The 23842-nt window shown below is 38.5% G+C and overlaps 1 protein-coding gene across 1 annotated transcript; it reads right to left on the reverse strand.

Annotated features, from left to right (window-relative positions):
• Positions 1-4688: 4688 nt before the first annotated feature.
• psmd14 (proteasome 26S subunit, non-ATPase 14) lies at positions 4689-9048 on the reverse strand. The gene is made up of 11 exons (XM_023264687.3): positions 8897-9048; positions 7918-7984; positions 7438-7509; positions 7233-7352; positions 6991-7061; positions 6572-6722; positions 6377-6484; positions 5913-5987; positions 5703-5828; positions 5124-5186; positions 4689-4867 (listed from the first exon to the last, which is right to left on the reverse strand). The coding sequence occupies exons 2-11, from the start codon at positions 7963-7965 to the stop codon at positions 4769-4771; spliced, it is 933 nt and encodes a 310-aa protein (XP_023120455.1). The 5' UTR covers positions 7966-7984; positions 8897-9048; the 3' UTR covers positions 4689-4768.
• Positions 9049-23842: the final 14794 nt, after the last annotated feature.

Below are 23842 nucleotides of genomic sequence, written 5' to 3' on the forward strand. Positions count from 1 at the left end.
AAGCTTGTTCAAACCACTGAAGTTTTCTAGAGGGGGGAAGTCTCTTATCACAGCCGGCTAAAAGATAACATTGAGTTTTTGTTGTTGCTGCTGCTGCTCCATATGGCTTCTATGCAGGACTGTTCTGTAATCTCAGTGAGACATCTTCTGACATTTCCAAAAGAATATGTCACACCATGTCTGAAAATGCCTCCATTATTTCATCTGGCCAGAATGAAAATACTGTATGATGATTCAGCATTTCAGATACACAACGGAAATGACACATACTCTGTACACAAACATTCAGACGGGCTTCATCTGACTTGCAAAACTTCCTCGTTCTTAGAAGCAAGCTGCAAAACACCCATTACTGCACGTACAAGCACTATTTTCATACAGTATTTTTTAATCTGCCTTCACTATAGGCGCTGTAACCTACACTGCCACTATCGCTCTCATTAGCTTTACATAGATTTCAGTGTCAAATAAACCTTTCTGTTAGGTGCACCATAAAAAACACAACACTGCTCTCACAAAATAAAGTGGCAACCTATTGTCCCTTCCAACCAGAAATAGATTTTGTGCCTTGTTGCAAACTAGATGACTATTTTCACATTCATCTGCAGAGGGACAAAATGTCAGCTAATAAAACATGATGATTTATCACAGGTTAATGTCCATAACAAGACCTGGTCAAAATAAGTTCACTGCAACCAGCTGCAACATAAATTATACACACACAGCAATAATATTCTAACAATAACTAAAATCGTAAGAGGGCATCCTGCATAATGAATAGTTTTGCCTACATTTATTACGCAAGCCTTTTACCATGTTGTACAAATAAAATGCATCTATTATAGGTTAATCTGACCCACATACTTTAAATGTACCTACCAGTAGGCAAATACGGAGCTAAAGTCAAAATTAATTATTGCTCATCACAAATTTCAGAAAGAATATGATTAAGATATTGACATACAAACTAAAGCAACAGTTTAATAAATATTTCCTTTAACTGAAACTATGGCAGTTTGACAATTCTTCTATTATTGTAATTCAGGGATGTTCCATTTGTAGTCCTATATTTTCTAAATCAAGTAAAGAAAAGCGTTAGTTTCATGCATCATACCTATATGGTGTAAGCTCGTATAAGATTTAGGGTAGCTAAAGCTGATGGGACTTGAAGAAATGTCAGAAGATCACCAAAGTGATTGTAACGTAGCCTGAGGACAATGCATACTGAAACCAAATTTTATGTCAATATTTCCAATAATTGTGAAAAAATGTTCTCTCAAAACTACAAATGTAAACCTCATGGTGGCACTAAAGTTATTAGGAATCATCACTTCATGTCTGCATCAAAACTAGTGGCAAACTGTCAGGTGGATATTGAGAAATTTCCCATTAAAAAAACTTTGACCTTCTAATGACACCACAGAAAAAATCAAATTAGGAAAGTTATATGGATTCATCCTCTTGGCACAATGATTTTACACACTTAAATTTAATGACCGTTCCTCTAATATCTGTCGATATGCTTGAACAAGTTCCAGAACTGTCAGGCTCAGGGTGCAGCACATGACAACATGTGAGTCAAACATAATCATTGGAGCCTATTTTCATTCAGTTCAGACATTCCAGTGCATCTTTATGCCTACGGACATGACCCTACATGAGGAAACGTCAAGCAATTTCTGGGAAGGGAACAAGAAGTTGAGTAACTTGAATGCTTTGACACAACTTAAGGGACAAAGCTATAAGTGAGCATTTTAACATTCGGTTGTTGATGGTTAAAAATGATTGCAAAACCATAGTGGCTTAGGAGCTTCAACTGATCAAAAAGAAGCATTTTTATTGAGTAGTAAAATGCATTGCTAAGTTTTGATTGAACTTTGACCAACCCTTGATAACACAGCAACTGGAACTCATCTATAGCATTCAGCCTGCTTTAGAATTTCGATTTTTACAGTGTTTTAAAAGCACTTTATTCATTTACCTTATGGATTATGGTGGGGTTCACTTTGTCATCACCTCAAGGCCTCAGGGAGGGTGTTTAATTTCACAGCTCAGAATTTCCACATTTCTCAGAGTGGGTTCGAGGAGAAATTCAACTTCCTCCTGTGTGGGTTGCGGAGATTTTGGTCAGGAAGTAAAAATGATGAAACCTGAAGCCCCTAAAGGCCAACATAATGACAGGGGGCCACGTCTGTCTAGTTGGTGTTTACTGGACGGGGTGGAGGAAGACCATATGCTCCCTGTCCAGTCACTGCAACATGAGCTGCATCTCTGGCTGAGATCCTGTGAACCCATTATGGAGACTGTTTTTTTTTCCATCAAACTGTAATAAACTAAGAGGGATATTGGCTGTTAAGCTCTGTTGCCATTATGAGAACGCAAGTCCTTTCACAACATTTGGATAAGATGTGACTGATGAGCTGCACAAGATGGAATCAAATAAAGTGTCTCCATCGTGTTTGTGCATCATCCTCTGTTCAGACCAAGCCCCAGATGAAAGCATTACAGTATCCCTCTTTTTCTACAAAAGCTGTAACTGTGCAATTCCTCTTTCATGTCCTCACTGCTAATGACTCACAAGATTATCATCTGTCTACTGTACAATACATACGCAAAATTCAGCAGAACTGCACTAAAAATGAAGAACAATACTTCAGTTTTGCTGATCAGCCTCTTTCAGAACAGGAATAAATGTCATAATTGCTCATTTTTCCTTATAACAGCTTTTGCGTTAATATTTGCGAGAAATAAAGAATGAATTACAATTTCCATACCACGAGTCAGCTAAAGAAATTCAGTGTGTTCAAAATGGAGCTCAGAGTTCAGAGAGAGAACACAGTGAAGACAATACTAACCTTGTTTTATATTTTGGCAACGGAATCAGTGATGTTTACCTCTGAAGTAGGCTTTGCCAACTATTCTCTGAAACTCCACAAAACTGTCAAATAATTCAGAAGAATTTGCTTTAACCATGAAACAATAATTGCACTGAGATATTGCATGAACTCTTTAAGCGACGACACGCTCAACTGAAAAAACCAGAGTGAGAAAAGGTGATTGGACCACCTCTGTTTTCTTCAATTTCTTCTTGATTTTATTGCCTGGTACCACTAAAAGTATATTATCTGAAGAATACAATGAACACGACAAAAATGCAGCCGATTCCATAATACTTTATGTCCTATTTGACATGCTGAAGCTTCATTGTATTCCAGGGTATATAAGAGGCCATTTCATGTCATCAGCAGCACTGCACATGTAAAGGCCTAGAGTGGTTTCCTGCTTACATTCAAGCTGTAGCACAACTCAGAAGTTGTCAGCTCTCACATTACGCCTAAAACAAAAGAATTATGTGAAGCCACAAAGGCAGCCATCTTGGTACTGCTGGAAATTGTCATGAGTGAGAGACAGGTAGCGATAAAACTGAAGATCTCCAAGACAGCCGTTCATTACGGCAAGAAAAAACAAGCAGAACATGGTTCTACCAAACTGCCAGCTGGTCGTGGCATAAAACATCTTTCTACCCACCAGATGACCGTCACTCATCCATTCCTGTCAGGATTCGTCGTCAGACCTCCAGGGATCTTAAAAATGAGTGGGCACTGTGGAGAAATCGGACTTGTTCGGCAAGGACAGTTGGAAACTGACTTCTTGAAGCTGGTCTGAAGTCACACAGGACAGGAAGAAGCCCTTCATCAAGGAAAGGCAGAGAAAAACTTGTTACTCTTTGCTGGGATCACAAGGATTGGACTGTTGATGATTGGACTAAGGTTCTCTTCAGGGATGAATCCAATTTTCAGTTGATGTCCACTCCAGCCAACTTACTGTTTAGGAGGAAGCCTGGAGAAGCTACAAACCAGACTGTCTGTCTGGGGTAGTTTCAGTTTGGGTGGAACAGGGCAAATGAACCAGGTCATGTACAGGGCTGCTCTTAAAAACAGTTTTCTTCCATCAGCTGGAAAACTCTTTCCTGCCTCCAATGACTGGATTTTCCAACAAGACAATGTCCCTTACCACACAGCAAGATCAGTTAAAGCCTGAATAGAGAACCAGAGCATTGGAACCAGGCCTTGGCTGCTCAATCACCAGATCTAAATCCAACTGAAAACCTGTGGAAAATCATCAAACATAAAATAGAGAACCACAAGTCCAAAAATAAAAACGGAAATCATGGAATGCCTAAAAGCTGTATTTGGCAGCACAATGCCATAGCTATTGAGGTAAGAACTTAAGTGACTTTAGTTATCAAGAAAACCATGAAAAACAGCCTAATATCAGCTCTTACACTCTTGTGAGCTGTTTTTGTTATCATTATATTTGTCCAAACAAACGTACCTTTAGTGGTACCAGGGATTAAAATGAACAAAAAACTGAAGAAAACAAGGGTGGTCTAATATTTTTTTCCACGACTGTATAGGATGCATTCCATCTTGATCTTGAACAGGACTTGCAGTTTTTAACGCAGTAACATGGAACTCTTGCACCATCCAGTGGTTAGGAGAGGTAAAACACAATGTTTGTAGTGATGCTGCATGATATTGACCTTCAAATATTTTTTTCTCCCCCAAAACAAGCAAAAGTAGTTTTTCCCTTTGACAAGTATTATGGAATGCACCAATTCAAACAAACTGGCTCTTGGATTGCAAGATAAAGTACCACTGAAACTATTCAGCTCAATCCAGACACAGTTTGTTCATTTCATACATACATTTATTTTATATAAAAGGAAACAATGGCTGTAATATTAACAGTTATACACACAGGCCCATCACTGGAAAACTACAGTATCCAACATGGCAGCTAGGCACTGAACAATGTTGGATGTCATTAAAACATCTACGTGCTCCTCCAAGTGTCTCTTGGGATCCTGCAAGAGAAACAGAAAATTTGACCCCAAATACATCAACAATTATGTGATTTGTGATAAGGATGTTATAAGCGAATCTTTGGCTTCAGCAAACTTCAGTTATACAAACAGGAAACATTATTAACAAGTAACCTGATTTGTAAGTGCTCTGCTTGTACTAATATGTCGGTCAATACTCTCTGACTAAAACTTTATCTCCCTGATTCTATTAACAGCAATAGACGTGTTTTTATCTGGAGCTTGACATTTTTCTTACCTGTTTTCCAACATTCTTGATTGCCAGCTGCTCGGGGGTCATTTTGTCCTCTTCCTCAACAGCCTGAGGTGGAAACACGACAGCGTCTCAGTATTGAGGAGGAGCACGGCTCAAAAATGAATGCTCAGCCTATGGCTATGTGTGTTTTTGCAGTTTGCAGTGCTGAGGTAACACTTCATCAGGTTTGTAGGACATGCAACACCAGAAAAATCTTGTATAATGCAAGTCAAGCATGTTTGCACCAGTTTATCCCAATTAATGGAATCATGAGAATGAACTCCTGAACAGCTGCACAGAACATAACTGTGGCACCAGAGTACACAGTCAAATCAAGACAAAATTGTGCTAAAATCTTTGTTTTACAAGTCAAAAAAGTCCAAAGTCCTCATTATTACAAGCCAGTGACTTCATTCTAAATCATTATTACCTTCAATCACTCTAATCATTAAGTCATGCACACTTTAAAGTGCTATTCCAAATTGTCTGGTTTACAAAGGCCAGCTCAGCCTTTAAAAGCTGAATAACGAATATTTTCCATTCAGTTAAAAAAGACTGCTGAACACAGTCGAAAAGTTGTACCTTATTGTAGTTCTTAGCCAGCTCCAGCATTTCTTTCACAATGGTCTCATTGAGCTTGCAGTGCTCGCTGTAGTCCTGCAGGGTCAGACCCTCCATCCAGCTCTTCTTATGCAAGTTCAGCAGCATCTGAAGAATAATACTCATGTTTACTATGTTCTTCTAAAATCTAAAACTGCTAAAACAACACTTTGAAATGTGCATAACTCAAACCTTTTGCTCCAGCTCATTTTTCCTGTAATTGATGGTGATGGAGTAGTAGTGCCTGTTAAGTCCATGAATCAGAGCCTGAAAACAAGAGAAACCTCAAGATCAATATATGAAATAATAATGCATACGATTTCTAAGTGCTGGTCTGAGAGTGTCAACAAACAGGGAGGAAAAATCACAACTTTAGAATTAACATTCCACTGTTCCCTCTTGATAAACAGCAACAGGTTTGGGTTACATTGCAATGGCTTCATATTAATCTAGTGTACTTTTGTGATGTTTCAGTGACCACTAATGACAAACATTCTCAGTGTCTATTTGTGATTTATTTTTTTCAGTGAAACACAAAGGAATTAGGTGAACAATTATTATACATATATGGTTCATAAATATAAATTCTCACACTCATACACATTCCGGTAGAACCCAGAAAAATTCAGAATAAATGAAGGTAAACAGTGCGTTACCTGGATTGAGGGCTTGTTCAAATGACCAAGGTTGGATGTGGTTTGCCTCGGTTCATGACCCAGCACCATCATGTTGGCATTGATCAACCTGAAGGCATCAATAACAACCTGCAGACAACAATTAAACCAGTTTACTCAATAGTCGGTCATTTTTAATTCATTTTAGATCCACAATTAGGAGCCAAACACTCCCACCTTTCCTTTGACGCTCTGAATGGGATCAACCACGACGGCCACAGCTCGCTCTGATAGCGCCTCAAAACTCTGCTGGGTGTTGATGTCCACTCCAGACAGCCAACAGCCAAAACCAGGGTGACTGTGGTACCACCCCACAACCATCTCTGGTCTGATGAGCAACACGGGAAGAGGACAGTTTTTAGAATTAAATGGGGGAAAAAAAAGATGGATCTTGAACACTGGCCAACGCATCAACAAAGTAAAGGTTACTGTAAAACTACTGAAGCAAAATTTTGTTTTATTTTTTTTTACTAAAAATTAGCTATGTTAAAAATTAGGTTTCATCATTTGTTTGGTGTGTGAACCCAATCCAATAACAGAATTGTTTGGGGTTTTGTTCCTTTTAAATGTTGATTAGATTATACATAGAAATGTACCTGCCAGTCTGCTTCAGCATGTCCAACATCTTGGCCTGGAATACAGGGTCCACTGCTTCAACACTCACTCCCTGTGAGGCACAACATTGTTTTTTTGTGATGAAGAGCAAAAGAGTCAACATTTAATCATGCATTTTTTCGAAAGCTATTGACTTCAACATTCAAAAAAGGCATTTATTATTAAGATATTCTCTACATCAGGTCACTAATGATGGATAATCAATATTACAGAGAGTACATACTGTTCCTGACTGTGGCATGGCGAACACATCAATCACTCGCACTGTATAGTCATCAACAAATTCTCCCAGCATCAATCCCATGACCTCCATTGGCACACCAGCGCGCCCGTGCTTCAACATCTAGTGAAGAGAAAACACCACGAGAAGTCACAGAGGTGTCATTTTAACACAAATGTGAAATTTAATACTGATGTAGTGAATTTACCTTGAGCAGGGCCAGAGAGGAGATGTACACCTGCTCTGCTGTGTCCACAGCAGGTGCATCTGTTGGAGGGCCCTGGGGAGTCAAAACAAAATTTACTTTTCCGTTAAATACAGCAGCTACTCAGACAGATCATTGCAATCCAACTACTATTTAAATATCTAATGCTTAATGAGCAAAAACTTTTTCATGTAATCCTATGGCACACTGTGGTTGCCAGGGGATTTGTGTGTTCAGGTGTGAGACTGCAATGTGTCTTGGAGGCTAAGATAAAGTTACTTTGGCCCTTAGTAATACACCGAAAGCTAAATGAGTACTAAGCACACTATGGCTGCAGTCAATCATCCTACTAGTCTTATGGGCTAAACTCGGTTTTTGCCCACAAAGCATTTTTTCCCCCAAATCGAATAAAATTTAAATAGAAAGGACATTGAAACATCTTTCAAAAAAAAATTCCGGTAATGAAAACAAACTTTGCGTTACCTGGCCAAGCCCTGGCATTCCACCTCCGAGCCTCAGCAGTCGGTCCATATTCAGATCTGTTAAAAAGCTTAAACACACAAAACATAACATGATTAAACTCAGGCAAACCTGTAAAGTGCATCATAATCAGGATAAGGATATTTTTTTATCTTTTAAATCCCAAACAGCTTTTAAGATATTACAAGCATGTGTTGGCCAAATCCAATGGGAAATTTCAATAGTCAGAGGGTACAAGGAACACAATTTGAGAATATTTGCAAACGGAAGCTCATGTTTCCTGAGGAAGGTCAAGTTAAATGGCTACAATTTCGAATATTTCTCCATCTACTTATTTAGAATGCTGCAGTTACGTTTGTGTGTTTTCTGTTTGCTTGTTTACTTAGAACAGACCGATTACCAACTAATAGCATGAACACAAGGATTAAGTATGTCTGAGTCAGTGTGGTTGTAATTTATGCATCTGGCTAATTTTGAGTTTCATATTAAGTCCATTCCTGGCTTTGATTCTTATGAAGACAGCTGGCCTTACTCTATCACGATCAAAAACGTTTGCAACGAAAAAAAAATCATAGGCTCAAAGTTACGTCAATTTCATGATCTTCACGAGTTTAAATGTCAGTTTAAGCCCCCGAAGACATCAAACAGCTAATGTTAGCTTCTGCTAGCTAATTTTCGCATAATCACGGAACGTAAACACACTAACGGAACATCAAATAAAACAAGACCGAGCTTTAATTTTCTAAGTGAAGCGTCAGTTAACGCATTTCGGTGATAAAAATTAGTAATTTCAGCGTCTATCAACTTAAAACCGGACGGTTCGTTGACACACGTAGCGTGAGGTGAACGTTAGCTCGCTCATGCTAACTTAGCTTGCATCGTCTCACACAGGAAAATGACAAAACAAATTATCTAAGCCTGGTTCCAATTTACCGTATTTAATAGAAACTACGTGCTATGTAAAAGCTGTAAATCTACTCACCTGCTGTCAGATCTTTCAGGTGTTCAAATGAGTTAGTTTTTCTGGCTCAGTCGAATAAAACCAACCGGCTACAATGAATCAGCCAGAATCGTCTTTTTTTTTTTTTTTTTTTTTTTTTTAAGAACTGCTTCCGTCGCACGGATGACGTATATTATGATAGCCGGATTAACAACTGCAAAGTAGAAACACAAGGGGGCGCCAGGGGCTGGCAATGAGATTACCGTAAATTTTCACATGAAGCACCCTGTTGTTCATTGATTACATTGACATTTTACAGACTATTTTTGATTCTCACGGTAATATGGGGCAAAGTCGCGTCCCATATGCTCAATAGTATGTGTCTGCAGATCCGGGGGCTGCACCGAGAAGCCTGTTTGTTTTATAACGTTTTATTTGTTTAACGTTAGAAACATTTTTATTTATGCATGTTTAACGTTAAAAACATTGTATTTGTGCATGTTTGTTATAAACATTTGTATTTATGCATGTCAGGGAGTCACAGAGCTAATTTACCTTTATGTGTTTGTGTATTTAACTTTTATTTTTATGTTATTGTATGAAATATATATATCTGCCTCCAGAGTTGTTCTGGACCTGCCAGAAAATGTATCCCCCTGCTGTAATGAAAAGTCCAGTGAATGTGGCTGAAATAATTTGTACCCCTCTATAACTTTAGCTGTGATTAATGAAATTAGTCCTAATTCACAGGTATTGCTAAGCATGATCACAAATGTCTGCATAATAAACCACGTGATGTTAGTACATCACCTGAGGAATATAGAGGGGGGTACATTTTCTGGCAGGCGCAGACAATCAGGCTGCAATTATGTGTCTCCCCCTCATAACATGTTCTCGTCGATCCTCCTGTATCGTCATTTGTCTGAGAATTTCTGAATAAATGCTATGAAGTTCTGATGATCAACAGAGGGGGAATTTAAAAAAAACAAAAAAAAACCAAACAAAATTTAAAAAAACCGCCAATATCTGAAGACAAGATACCATGTGGAAAGTGAGTTACAGCAACAACTATTGTTGGCAGTGCTGCAGTAAATGTAGTGTGTTAAAATGCTCACAGTGGTGTTGATTTTACTGTATCAGAGGTTGGACAGATTGATCTAAAGATTGAATTACAGCGCGTTTGAATCTAGTACCCACCCAAAGAGTATTGAGCCAACGTTTAGTCAGCAGGGTGATCGCTTACACTTCATTACAAAAAGGAGAAGGAAAAGACATTATTAGGCAGCGCTATCAATATTATTAATTAGGCAACATGCGATGTATAGCAAAAGCATGTATTTAGGTTGAAATGTCATGTGCTAAATTACCAAACATGTTTGACAGTCAAAGCATGATCGTAACAATCCACATTTTGTTTTATTCATAAACTACGCTGATATCTAAACACAGAATTATAGCTCCACCCTTCCGAATGCATGCGCGCTCCCGTGGCAGGGGATACACCTTCTATTGGGATAACTACTTTGGCACGACATCTGCACTCACACAATACTTCACTTCCGTGTGTCGGTGCACATCTCCTTCAGAATAAAAGCATGGCTCGAAACGCAATGTGTAAAGGCATATAAATTTCATGTTGCTAAACACAAGTCTTGGCAACCTAGTCATGATATTGTAATAAATGCTATTTGGGTGAATCAAACCTTTAAAATCTTAGGTAGGATATGAAGTAGTACTTTGTGTGTAATACTCAATGTGGTCCTGAAAGTGCAGCCCCTGGCTCTGTAGACAAATTTACTGGGACCAAAATCAATGTCATACTCCTTGAGAAAACCTTTTAATTTCCAAGTATGTTTTGAGTGAAATAATCCTTTAAAGCTGTATGCTCTGCATTTAAATCGTAACTTGTGTACTTCAGTGATTATCTATCGTGGTAACTTTTAAAAAATGCTCTAAGTGTGCGACCGGAAGTGTGCAGCCCTCTCCGTGCAGCCTCCGGCTCTGCAGACATACCCTTCTCCCCATATGGGACACGTAATTTTGTTGCTCAATATGGGACGATTCCATTTTTCAAGGGACGGTTGGCAACCCTACAATCTCATAACAGGTTCCACAAGGTTGCAGTAAATACTCCGGATTTAGCACAAGGCTAATTTTCATCCGTTGTCCCACACATAAAGGAAAAAAATAAAAAATAAAAATACAGCATTACAGACATATAAAGGACAATATGGAAAAACAAAGACAACAATAATGTTTGTCATGTATGTAGCAAACCCCAGCCAGAACCGTTGAGTTCAGCCATCAGCCTTATTTAAAACAAATTTACCTTTCTGTCCTTCACTCATTTCTTCAGGAAACACCGTCAGAGCTTATCTCCATTCCAGCTGCTTCTAAGTTTAGACACATCCTTCACTAGACAGCAACAGCGTGGAATCGTTTTCTTTCATCTTTATGTGAATTTTCTGACTTGTCGGCAGCATCTTCGTCATATCAAGAAAATGCTTCTTAGATAAACACTGCCTGTGCCGCTGGAATAGTGACAAAATAAAAGCCCGCAACATTAAAAATTCGTCTTCAAAATAAACGCATGAAGTGAACGGTTATTTTAACAGGAGCAAAACAAAGACTTGCCAAAAGTGACGAACTGATCGACAGACCTTTACAACAGTAATTTACATACAATTTTGTATTCATACATAACATGCACATACAAAACACATGCCTGTTCTCAGCACAAGGTCATTTTTTAAATATATATTTAGTTTCAGTTTTCAGTTAGTTACAAAGAAGACAATACAAGCACAGAACACCCAACAGCTGCCAGTTCAAGAGAAAAGAAAAACAAAAGAAAAAATAAAATCAAAGTAATAATCTTCATGTGTAAATATGTAAATGTATTTTAACACACATATAAAAAGAGATACAAAAGTTAATCACTCCATGCCATACTCAGGGAGAGCAGGGATCAGCCAAAAGGCCTGGAAACCAGCATGACTGTAGGAACAGCAGATGCAAGGGACAGTAAAGTCCACATAGACCGGAGCAAGAATGTGCCGCATCAGGCACGATGTTTGTAACAACTGAATCAGGTCTGAGGCAAAGTGTTGTCTTTTCTGATATGTTCAATGAAAGGTCCCCAGATCTTAAAAAACACAGGATGGCCACCAGACAGAGTGTAACGAACCCCTTCAAGGTAGATACGTGAAACCATGTCATTTAACCACCTTTTAAAACAAGTGGGAGAGGGAGAGCTCCACTCATGCAAGATGACACATTTTGCCAGAACCAAACCAAATGCAAAGGCTTTTTGTAATGCTTTGGGAAGAGTCAGAGTATATTCAGAACAGACAACACAGACAGACAGTCAGGGAGCAGTTGCCGGTTATATATGTCACTATGCAAGGTAATTATTTTTATTAAAGATTTCATCCGTCAGAAATGATTTGTCAACTGAGCAGCCTTGGCGGAGTACTGCACTCTCCGAGTGCTTTTCTAGTCAATTTATGTGACTTGAGAAAACCTGAGGTTTTATTTGATGCAGCAAAACAATAATTCAAAAGGGACCTGAATATCTCAAACTTAGAGGGTGGTGGACCAGGAGAAGCAAAAGGCAGCAGGCGCAGGTGACAGGTGTTCACCCCCTGACGATATGACTTATCTTAAACTTAGAGGGAAAACTGGTAAATGCAGGTGCTCATCATGTGCTGGGGCCACTTTCTCCATGATCTGCGGCCGAGTTGCTTTGTTTATCCAGCGCATCTGCCAGATTGTCGAGCTGAAAGCTCGGTCACATGACCACGTAGTGACCCGCTGAAGCTCAAGCACTGTCATGTGACTGTTGTGGCCCGCCAGTGACCGCCCAGCATGCATGCAATTTTCAGATGCGGCGCATTTACCTGCAGGAAAATCGCATCTAGTGGACACAAACCTTAACTTTGTGGTGCTTTTGTGTGTGGGTTCACGTTCTTTTAGTTGTGGTGCTTTTGTGTGTGGGTTCGCGTTCTTTTAGTTGTGGTGCTTGTGTGTGTGGGTTCTTTTAGTTGTGGTGCTTGTGTGTGGGTTCTTCTAGTTGCGGTGCTTTTGTGTTTTTTAGTGGTGGTTTTGTGTCTCCTTTTGTGTCTCTTTTTGGTGGTTTTGTGTCTCCTTTTGTGTCTCTTTTTGGTGGATTTGTGCATCTACTTGGTGGTTTTTATGTATCTTTTGTTAGTTTGTCATTTTTGTGTTTCTTCATGGTGTATGTGTTTTGTATTTGATTGTGTGACTGAAGTCAAGTGTCCAACAGATGCGATTTTCCCACATGTAAACGTGCATCTGAAAATTGCATGCATGCATGCTGGGCGGTCACTGGCGGGCCAAAACATTGTCACTAGGGCTGGGTATCGATTTGAATTTCCCAAAATGATTCGATTTGCGATTCACGATTTTCGATTCGATTCGAGATTCTCTATTCAATTCACATTTGATTTATTTTCTTCAGTTAAGGATATCACACAGTACCAATTTTACTTGGATATGGAAGACATTCAATGCTGCAAACAGTAGAAACTACAGCTTTATCTGGTGCATTAGTAAAAATATGAATATTTACATTAAGAATTGAACCTAATGCAGTGATATTAATCATGTATTACTTAACATGACCAGAGCAGAACAAAAATGCAATAACTTCATTCAAACAACAGGGCTGGCTGTGTGAATAAAGTGGCAACAGACACACTGTAAACTTAAGACATTCACATTCCTTTGACTCTTACAAAGGTTTTGTGCTAATGTTTTAGTGGCTTCAAAACAAATCTAACTATCATAAGAGACACAACCATAAAAGTAAATAAATAATTGTAAATAAAAAAAACAGAAAATAAAACTTCTGAATTATCTTATAGTGCAATAAATCAGTTCTTTGGTAAATATTAGAAAACATCTTTAAATTCTTGTGAACAGTAAACTCCAAGAAAAAAGCAAGATGCAGAAAAAGCCTTTAAGCCTTTAACAAAATGCTAAGTAAAATTCTATTTTGTTTTTGAAGCATTTTCATCAAGAACTCTGAACTCTCCCTTGTGTCTTATTTTGGTCACTGCATTTACAAAATCAAAAAACATTGTGCAAAAAGCATTTGAAAAGGGCATTACAAAATGGCAGTAGAGGAATCATATTTTTGGAACATAAAACCTTGTAAACCTTGGGACATGAAACTCAAACTGTCCATGAAACTTGACGTGTGTGTTTTCTCACTCAAATGTCAACTTGTAAATTTTTCTATGCAAAAAATGAGCTCCTACACATTAGCTGCGGTACAATACACAATGTAAAAATGACCTCTGATACATTAGCTGCAGTACAATACACAAGGCAAAAAATGAGCTCTGATAATTACCTGCAGTACAATAGATGCAAACAATGAGCTCTTGTACATTTGCTGTGGTACAATACACAAAGCAAAACAATCAGCTCCCATACATTAGCTGTGGTACAACACACAATGCAAAAAATGAGCTCCTAAACATTAGCTGTGGTGCAATAGATACAAAAAATGAGCTCTTTTACATTAGCACTGGTACAATACATGCACAAAACGAGCTCATATACATTATCTGTGGTACAATAGATGCAAAAAAATGAGCTCATATACATTAGCTGCGGTACAATACATTCAAAAAATGAGCTCTTAAACATTAGCTGTGGTATAACAGATGCAAAACATTAGCTCTTAGATATTAGCTGCGGTACGATACATGCAAAACATTAGCTCTTAGACATTAGCTGTGGTACGATACATGCAAAACATTAGCTCTTAGATATTAGCTGCGGTATGATACATGCAAAACATTAGCTCTTAGATATTAGCTGCGGTACGATACATGCAAAACATTAGCTCTTAGACATTAGCTGCGGTACGATACATGCAAAACATTAGCTCTTAGACATTAGCTACGGTACAGTACATGAAAAACATTAGCTCTTAGGCATTAGCCGCGGTACAATAGACGCAAAAATCCAGCTCTTACATATTAGCTGCGGTACAATAGATGCAAAAATTGAGCTTTTACATTAACTGCCATACAATACATGCACAAAACGAGCTCGTGTACATTAGCTGCGGTACAATACACAATGCAAAAAATGAGCTCTTAAACATTAGCTGTGATACAACAGATGCAAAGAAATGAGCTCTTCAACATCAGCTGTGGTACAATAGATGCAAAACATTAGCTCTTAGACATTAGCTGCGGAACAATAAATGCAAAACATTAGCTCGTAGACATTATCTGTGGTTACAATACATGCAAAACATTAGCTCTTAGACATTAGCTGTGGTACAAGAGACGCAAAATATGAGCTCTTATACATTAGCTGCAGTAAAATAGATGCAAAAAATGAGCTCATATACGTTAACTGTGGTGCAAAGCATGCAAAAAATGAACTCCGATACATCAGCAGTGGTACAACATGCAAAAAATGAGCTCATATAAATTAGCTGTGATACAACAGATGCAAAAAATGAGCTCATATACACTAGCTGCGGTACAATAGATGGAAAAACATGAGCTGATACACAGCTGCAGTACGATAGACTCAAAAAATGATCTCTGATACATTAGAGGCAGTACAATAGATGCAAAAAAATGAGCTCGTACACATTAGCTGTGGTATAACAGATGCAAAACATTAGCTCTTAGATATTAGCTGCGGTACAATACATGCAAAACATTAGCTCAGACATTAGCTGCGGTACGATACATGCAAAACATTAGCTCTTAGGCATTAGCCGCGGTACAATAGATGCAAAAATCCAGCTCTCACATATTAGCTGCGGTATAATAGATGAAAATAATGAGCTCTCTTACATTAGCTGTGGTACAATACATGCACAAAATGAGCTTGTATACATTAGCTGCGGTACAATAGATGCAAAAATTGAGCTCTTAAATATTAGCTGTGGTACAACAGATGCAAAAAAATGAGCTCGTACACATTAGCTGCGGTACAACAGATGCAAATAATGAGCTCTTATACATTAGCTGCGGTACAATACATGCAAAAAATGAGCTCTTAACCATTAGCTGCGGTATAACAGATGCAAAACATTAGCTCTTAGGTATTAGCTGCGGTACAATACATGCAAAACATTAGCTCTTAGGCATTAGCCGCGGTACAATAGATGCAAAAATTGAGCTCTTTTACATTAGCTGAGGTACAACACATGCACAAAATGAGCTCTTATACATTAGCTGCGGTACAATACATGCAAAACATTAGCTCGTAGACATTATCTGTGGTTACAATACATGCAAAACGTTAGCTCTTAGACATTAGCTGTGGTACAAGAGACGCAAAATATGAGCTCTTATACATTAGCTGCAGTAAAATAGATGCAAAAAATGAGCTCATATACATTAACTGTGGTGCAAAACATGCAAAAAATGAACTCCGATACATTAGCAGTGGTACAACATGAAAAAAAATGAGCTCATATACATTAGCTGTGGTACAACAGAGGCAAAAAATGAGCTCATATACATTAGCTGCGGTACAATAGATGCAAAAATCGAGCTCTTAAATATTAGCTGCGGTACAACAGATGCAAATAATGAGCTCTTATACATTAGCTGCGGTACAATACATGCAAAAAATGAGCTCTTAACCATTAGCTGCGGTATAACAGATGCAAAACATTAGCTCTTAGGTATTAGCTGCGGTAAAATACGTGCAAAACATTAGCTCTTTGGCATTAGCCGCGGTACAACAGATGCAAAAACTGAGCGCTTTTACATTAGCTGAGGTACAACACATGCACAAAATGAGCTCATATACATTAGCTGCGGTACAATAGATACAAAAAATGAGCTCGTATACATTAGCTGCGGTACAATGCATGCAAAAAATGAGCTCGTAAACATTAGCTGCAGTACAACAGATGCAAAACATTAGCTCTTAGACGTTAGCTGCGGTAATATACCTGCAAAACATTAGCTCAGACATTAGCTGCGGTACAATACATGCAAAACATTAGCTCTTAGGCATTAGCCGCGGTACAATAGATGCAAAAATCCAGCTCTCACATATTAGCTGCGGTATAATAGATGAAAATAATGAGCTCTCTTACATTAGCTGTGGTACAATACATGCACAAAATGAGCTTGTATACATTAGCTGCGGTACAATAGATGCAAAAAATGAGCTCTTTTACATTAGCTGAGATACAACACATGCACAAAATGAGCTCGTATACATTAACTGCGGTACAATAGATGCAAAAAAAATGAGCTCATATACATTAGCTGTGGCACAATACATGCAAAAAAAACGAGCTCCTATACATTAGCTGCAGTACAATACATGCAAAACATAAGCTCTTAGACATTAGCTGTGGTACAATACATGCTAAACATTAGCTTTTTGACATTATCTGTGGTTACAATACATGCAAAACATTAGCTCTGAGACATTAGCTGCGGTACAATAGATGCAAAAATTGAGGTCTTAAATATTAGCTGTGGTACAATAGATGCAAAAAAATGAGCTCGTACACATTAGCTGCGGTACAACAGATGCAAATAATGAGCTCTTATACACTAGCTGCGGTACAATATGTGCAAAAAATGAGCTCTTAACCATTAGCTGCGGTATAACAGATGCAAAACATTAGCTCTTAGATATTAGCTGCGGTAATATACATGCAAAACATTAGCTCTTAGGCTTTAGCCGCGGTACAATAGATGCAAAAATTGAGCTCTTTTACATTAGCTGAGGTACAACACATGCACAAAATGAGCTCGTATACATTAGCTGTGGTACAATAGATGCAAAAAATGAGCTCGTATACATTAGCTGCGGCACAATAGATGCAAAAAATGAGCTCATATACATTAGCTGAGGCTGGAACACCTTGGCTGGAACACTTTGGCTGGAACACCTCGGCTGGAACACCTGCACATTACTAGTACATCAGCTGTAACACACTAGATCTGATACATTAGCTGCGGTACAATGCATGCAAAAAATGAGCTCTTAAACATTAGCTGAGGTACAATAGATGCAAAAACTGAGCTCTTAAATTTTAGCTGTGGTACCATAGATGCAAAAAAATGAGCTCGTACACATTAGCTGCGGTACAACAGATGCAAATAATGAGCTCTTATACATTAGCTGCGGTACAATACATGCAAAAAATGAGCTCTTAACTATTAGCTGCGGTATAACAGATGCAAAACATTAGCTCTTAGGTATTAGCTGCGGTACAATACATGCAAAACATTAGCTCTTAGGCATTAGCCGCGGTACAATAGATGCAAAAATTGAGCTCTTTTACATTAGCTGAGGTACAACACATGCACAAAATGAGCTCATATACATTAGCTGCGGTACAATAGCTACAAAAAATGAGCTCGTATACATTAGCTGCGGTACAACAGATGCAAAACATTAGCTCTTAGACGTTAGCTGCGGTACAATACCTGCAAAACATTAGCTCAGACATTAGCTGCGGTACAATACATGCAAAAATCCAGCTCTCACATATTAGCTGCGGTATAATAGATGAAAATAATGAGCTCTCTTACATTAGCTGTGGTACAATATATGCACAAAATGAGCTTGTATACATTAGCTGCGGCACAATAGATGCCAAAAATGAGATCTTTTACATTAGCTGAGGCTGGAACACCTTGGCTGGAACACTTTGGCTGGAACACCTCAGCTGGAACACCTGCACATTAGTCGTACATCAGCTGTAACACACAAGATCTGATACATTAGCTGCGGTACAATGCATGCAAAAAATGAGCTCTTTTACATTAGCTGAGGCTGGAACACCTTGGCTGGAACACTTTGGCTGGAACACCTCAGCTGGAACACCTGCACATTAGTAGTACATCAGCTGTAACACACAAGATTTGATACATTAGCTGCGGTACAATGCATGCAAAAAATGATGTCTTAAACATTTGCTGAGGTACAATAGATGCAAAAATTGAGCTCTTAAATTTTAGCTGTGGGACCATAGATGCAAAAAAATGAGCTCGTACACATTAGCTGCAGTACAATACGTGCAAAAAATGAGCTCTTAACCATTAGCTGTGGTATAACAGATGCAAAACATTAGCTCTTAGATATTAGCTGCGGTAATATACATGCAAAACATTAGCTCTTAGGCATTAGCCGCGGTACAATAGATGCAAAAATTGAGCTCTTTTACATTAGCTGAGGTACAACACATGCACAAAATGAGCTCCTATACATTAGCTGCGGTACAATGCATGCAAAAAATGAGCTCTTAAACATTAGCTGGAGTACAACAGATGCAAAACATTAGCTCTTAGACGTTAGCTGCGGTACAATACCTGCAAAACATTAGCTCAGACATTAGCTGCGGTACAATACATGCAAAACATTAGCTCTTACACATTAGCTGTGGTACAATAGATGCAAAAATCCAGCTCTCACATATTAGCTGCGGTATAATAGATGCAAAAAATGAGCTCTTTTACATTAGCTGAGATACAACACATGCACAAAATGAGCTCGTATACATTAGCTGGGGTACAATAGATGCAAAAAAATGAGCTCATATACATTAGCTGTGGCACAATACATGCAAAAAAAATGAGCTCCTATACATTTGCTGCAGTACAATACATGCAAAACATTAGCTCTTAGACATTAGCTGCGGTACAATACATGCTAAACATTAGCTTTTTGGCATTATCTGTGGTTACAATACATGCAAAACATTAGCTCTGAGACATTAGCTGAGGTACAATAGATGCAAAAATCGAGCTCTTAAATATTAGCTGTGGTAAAATAGATGCAAAAAAATGAGCTCGTACACATTAGCTGCGGTACAACGGATGCAAATAATGAGCTCTTATACATTAGCTGCGGTACAATACATGCAAAAAATGAGCTCTTAACCATTAGCTGCGGTATAACAGATGCAAAACATTAGCTCTTAGGTATTAGCTGCGGTACAATACATGCAAAACAATAGCTCTTCGGCATTAGCCGCGGTACAATAGATGCAAAAATTGAACTCTTTTACATTAGCTGAGGTACAACACATGCACAAAATGAGCTCATATACATTACCTGCGGTACAATAGATGCAAAAAATGAGCTCGTATACATTAGCTGCTGTACAATGCATGCAAAAAATGAGCTCTTAAACATTAGCTGCAGTACAACAGATGCAAAACATTAGCTCTTAGACGTTAGCTGCGGTAATATACCTGCAAAACATTAGCTCAGACATTAGCTGCGGTACAATACGTGCAAAACATTAGCTCTTTCACATTAGCTGTGGTACAATAGATGCAAAAATCCAGCTCTCACATATTAGCTGCGGTATAATAGATGAAAATAATGAGCTCTCTTACATTAGCTGTGGTACAATACATGCACAAAATGAGCTTGTATACATTAGCTGCGGTACAATAGATGCAAAAAAGGAGATCTTTTACATTAGCTGAGGCTGGAACACCTTGGCTGGAACACTTTGGCTGGAACACTTTCGGCTGGAACACCTCGGCTGGAACACCTGCACATTAGTAGTACATCAGCTGTAACACACTAGATCTGACACATTAGCTGCGGTACAATGCATGCAAAAAATGAGCTCTTTAACATTAGCTGAGGTACAACACATGCAAAAACTGAGCTCTTAAACATTAGCTGCAGTACAACAGTTGCAAAACATTCGCTCTTAGATGTTAGCTGCGGTACAATACATGCAAAACATTAGCTCTTCGGCATTAGCTGCGGTACAATAGATGCAAAAATTGAGCTCTTTTACATTAGCTGAGGTACAACACATGCACAAAATGAGCTCGTATACATTAGCTGTGGCAATATACATGCAAAAAAACTGAGCTCCTATACATTAGCTGCAGTACAATACATGCAAAACATTAGCTCTTAGACATTAGCTGCTGTACAATACATGCTAAACATTAGCTTTTTGGCATTATCTGTGGTTACAATACATGCAAAACATTAGGTCTGAGACATTAGCTGTGGTACCATAGATGCAAAAAAATGAGCTCGTACACATTAGCTGCGGTACAACAGATGCAAATAATGAGCTCTTAAACATTAGCTGCAGTACAACAGTTGCAAAACATTAGCTCTTAGATGTTAGCTGCGGTACAATACATGCAAAACATTAGCTCTTCGGCATTAGCCGCGGTACAATAGATGCAAAAATTGAGCTCTTTTACATTAGCTGAGGTACAACACATGCACAAAATGAGCTCGTATACATTAGCTGTGGCACAATACATGCAAAAAAACTGAGCTCCTATACATTAGCTGCAGTACAATACATGCAAAACATTAGCTCTTAGACATTAGCTGCTGTACAATACATGCTAAACATTAGCTTTTTGGCATTATCTGTGGTTACAATACATGCAAAACATTAGCTCTGAGACATTAGCTGTGGTACCATAGATGCAAAAAAATGAGCTCGTACACATTAGCTGCAGTACAACAGATGCAAATAATGAGCTCTTAACCATTAGCTGCGGTATAACAGATGCAAAACATTAGCTCTTAGGTATTAGCTGCGGTACAATACATGCAAAACATTAGCTCTTGGGCATTAGCCGCGGTACAATAGATGCAAAAATTGAGCTCTTTTACATTAGCTGAGGTACAACACATGCACAAAATGAGCTCATATACATTAGCTGCGGTACAATAGATGCAAAAAATGAGCTCGTATACATTAGCTGCGGTACAATACCTGCAAAACATTAGCTCAGACATTAGCTGCAGTACAATACATGCAAAACATTAGCTCTTACACATTAGCTGTGGTACAATAGATGCAAAAATCCAGCTCTCACATGTTAGCTGCGGTATAATGGATGAAAATAATGAGCTCTCTTACATTAGCTGTGGTACAATATATGCACAAAATGAGCTTGTATACATTAGCTGCGGCACAATAGATGCCAAAAATGAGATCTTTTACATTAGCTGAGGCTGGAACACCTTGGCTGGAACACTTTGGCTGGAACACCTCAGCTGGAACACCTGCACATTAGTCGTACATCAGCTGTAACACACAAGATCTGATACATTAGCTGCGGTACAATGCATGCAAAAAATGAGCTCTTTTACATTAGCTGAGGCTGGAACACCTTGGCTGGAACACTTTGGCTGGAACACCTCAGCTGGAACACCTGCACATTAGTAGTACATCAGCTGTAACACACAAGATCTGATACATTAGCTGCGGTACAATGCATGCAAAAAATGATGTCTTAAACATTTGCTGAGGTACAATAGATACAAAAATTGAGCTCTTAAATTTTAGCTGTGGGACCATAGATGCAAAAAAATGAGCTCGTACACATTAGCTGCAGTACAATACGTGCAAAAAATGAGCTCTTAACCATTAGCTGTGGTATAACAGATGCAAAACATTAGCTCTTAGATATTAGCTGCGGTAATATACATGCAAAACATTTGCTCTTAGGCATTAGCCGCGGTACAATAGATGCAAAAATTGAGCTCTTTTACATTAGCTGAGGTACAACACATGCACAAAATGAGCTCCTATACATTAGCTGCGGTACAATGCATGCAAAAAATGAGCTCTTAAACATTAGCTGGAGTACAACAGATGCAAAACATTAGCTCTTAGACGTTAGCTGCGGTACAATACCTGCAAAACATTAGCTCAGACATTAGCTGCGGTACAATACATGCAAAACATTAGCTCTTACACATTCGCTGTGGTACAATAGATGCAAAAATCCAGCTCTCACATATTAGCTGCGGTATAATAGATGAAAATAATGAGCTCTCTTACATTAGCTGTGGTACAATATATGCACAAAATGAGCTTGTATACATTAGCTGCGGTACAATAGATGCCAAAAATGAGATCTTTTACATTAGCTGAGGCTGGAACACCTTGGCTGGAACACTTTGGCTGGAACACTTTCGGCTGGAACACCTCGGCTGGAACACCTGCACATTAGTAGTACATCAGCTGTAACACACTAGATCTGATACATTAGCTGCGGTACAATGCATGCAAAAAATGAGCTCTTTTACATTAGCTGAGGCTGGAACACCTTGGCTGGAACACTTTGGCTGGAACACATCGGCTGGAACACCTGCACATTAGTAGTACATCAGCTGTAACACACTAGATCTGATACATTAGCTGCGGAATAACACATGCAAAAACTGAGCTCTTAAACATTAGCTGCAGTACAACAGTTACAAAACATTATCTCTTAGATGTTAGCTGCGGTACAATACATGCAAAACATTAGCTCTTAGACATTAGCTACGGTACAATACATGCAAAACATTAGCTCTTAGGCATTAGCCGTGGTACAATAGATGATAAAATCCAGCTCTTATATATTAGCTGCGGTACAATAGATGCAAAAATCGAGCTCTTAAATATTAGCTGTGGTACAATAGATGCAAAAAAATGAGCTCGTACACATTAGCTGCGGTACAACAGATGCAAATAATGAGCTCTTATACATTAGCTGCGGTACAATACATGCAAAAAATGAGCTCTTAACCATTAGCTGCGGTATAACAGATGCAAAACATTAGCTCTTAGGTATTAGCTGCGGTAAAATACATGCAAAACATTAGCTCTTAGGCATTAGCCGCGGTACAATAGGTGCAAAAATTGAGCTCTTTTACATTAGCTGAGGTACAACACATGCACAAAATGAGCTCATATACATTAGCTGCGGTACAATAGATGCAAAGAAATGAGCTCATATACATTAGCTGTGGTAAAACATAAGCAAAACATTAGCTCTTAGACATTAGCCGCGGTACAATACATGCAAAACATTAGCCACGGTACAATAGATGAAAAAAATGAGCTCTTTTACATTAGCTGAGATACAACACATGCACAAAATGAGCTCGTATACATTAGCTGTGGCACAATACATGCAAAAAAATGAGCTCCTATACATTAGCTGCAGTACAATACATGCAAAACAT

This window comes from Amphiprion ocellaris, chromosome 1 (assembly GCF_022539595.1).
Source record: "Amphiprion ocellaris isolate individual 3 ecotype Okinawa chromosome 1, ASM2253959v1, whole genome shotgun sequence".
NCBI classification, from domain to species: Eukaryota; Metazoa; Chordata; class Actinopteri; family Pomacentridae; genus Amphiprion; species Amphiprion ocellaris.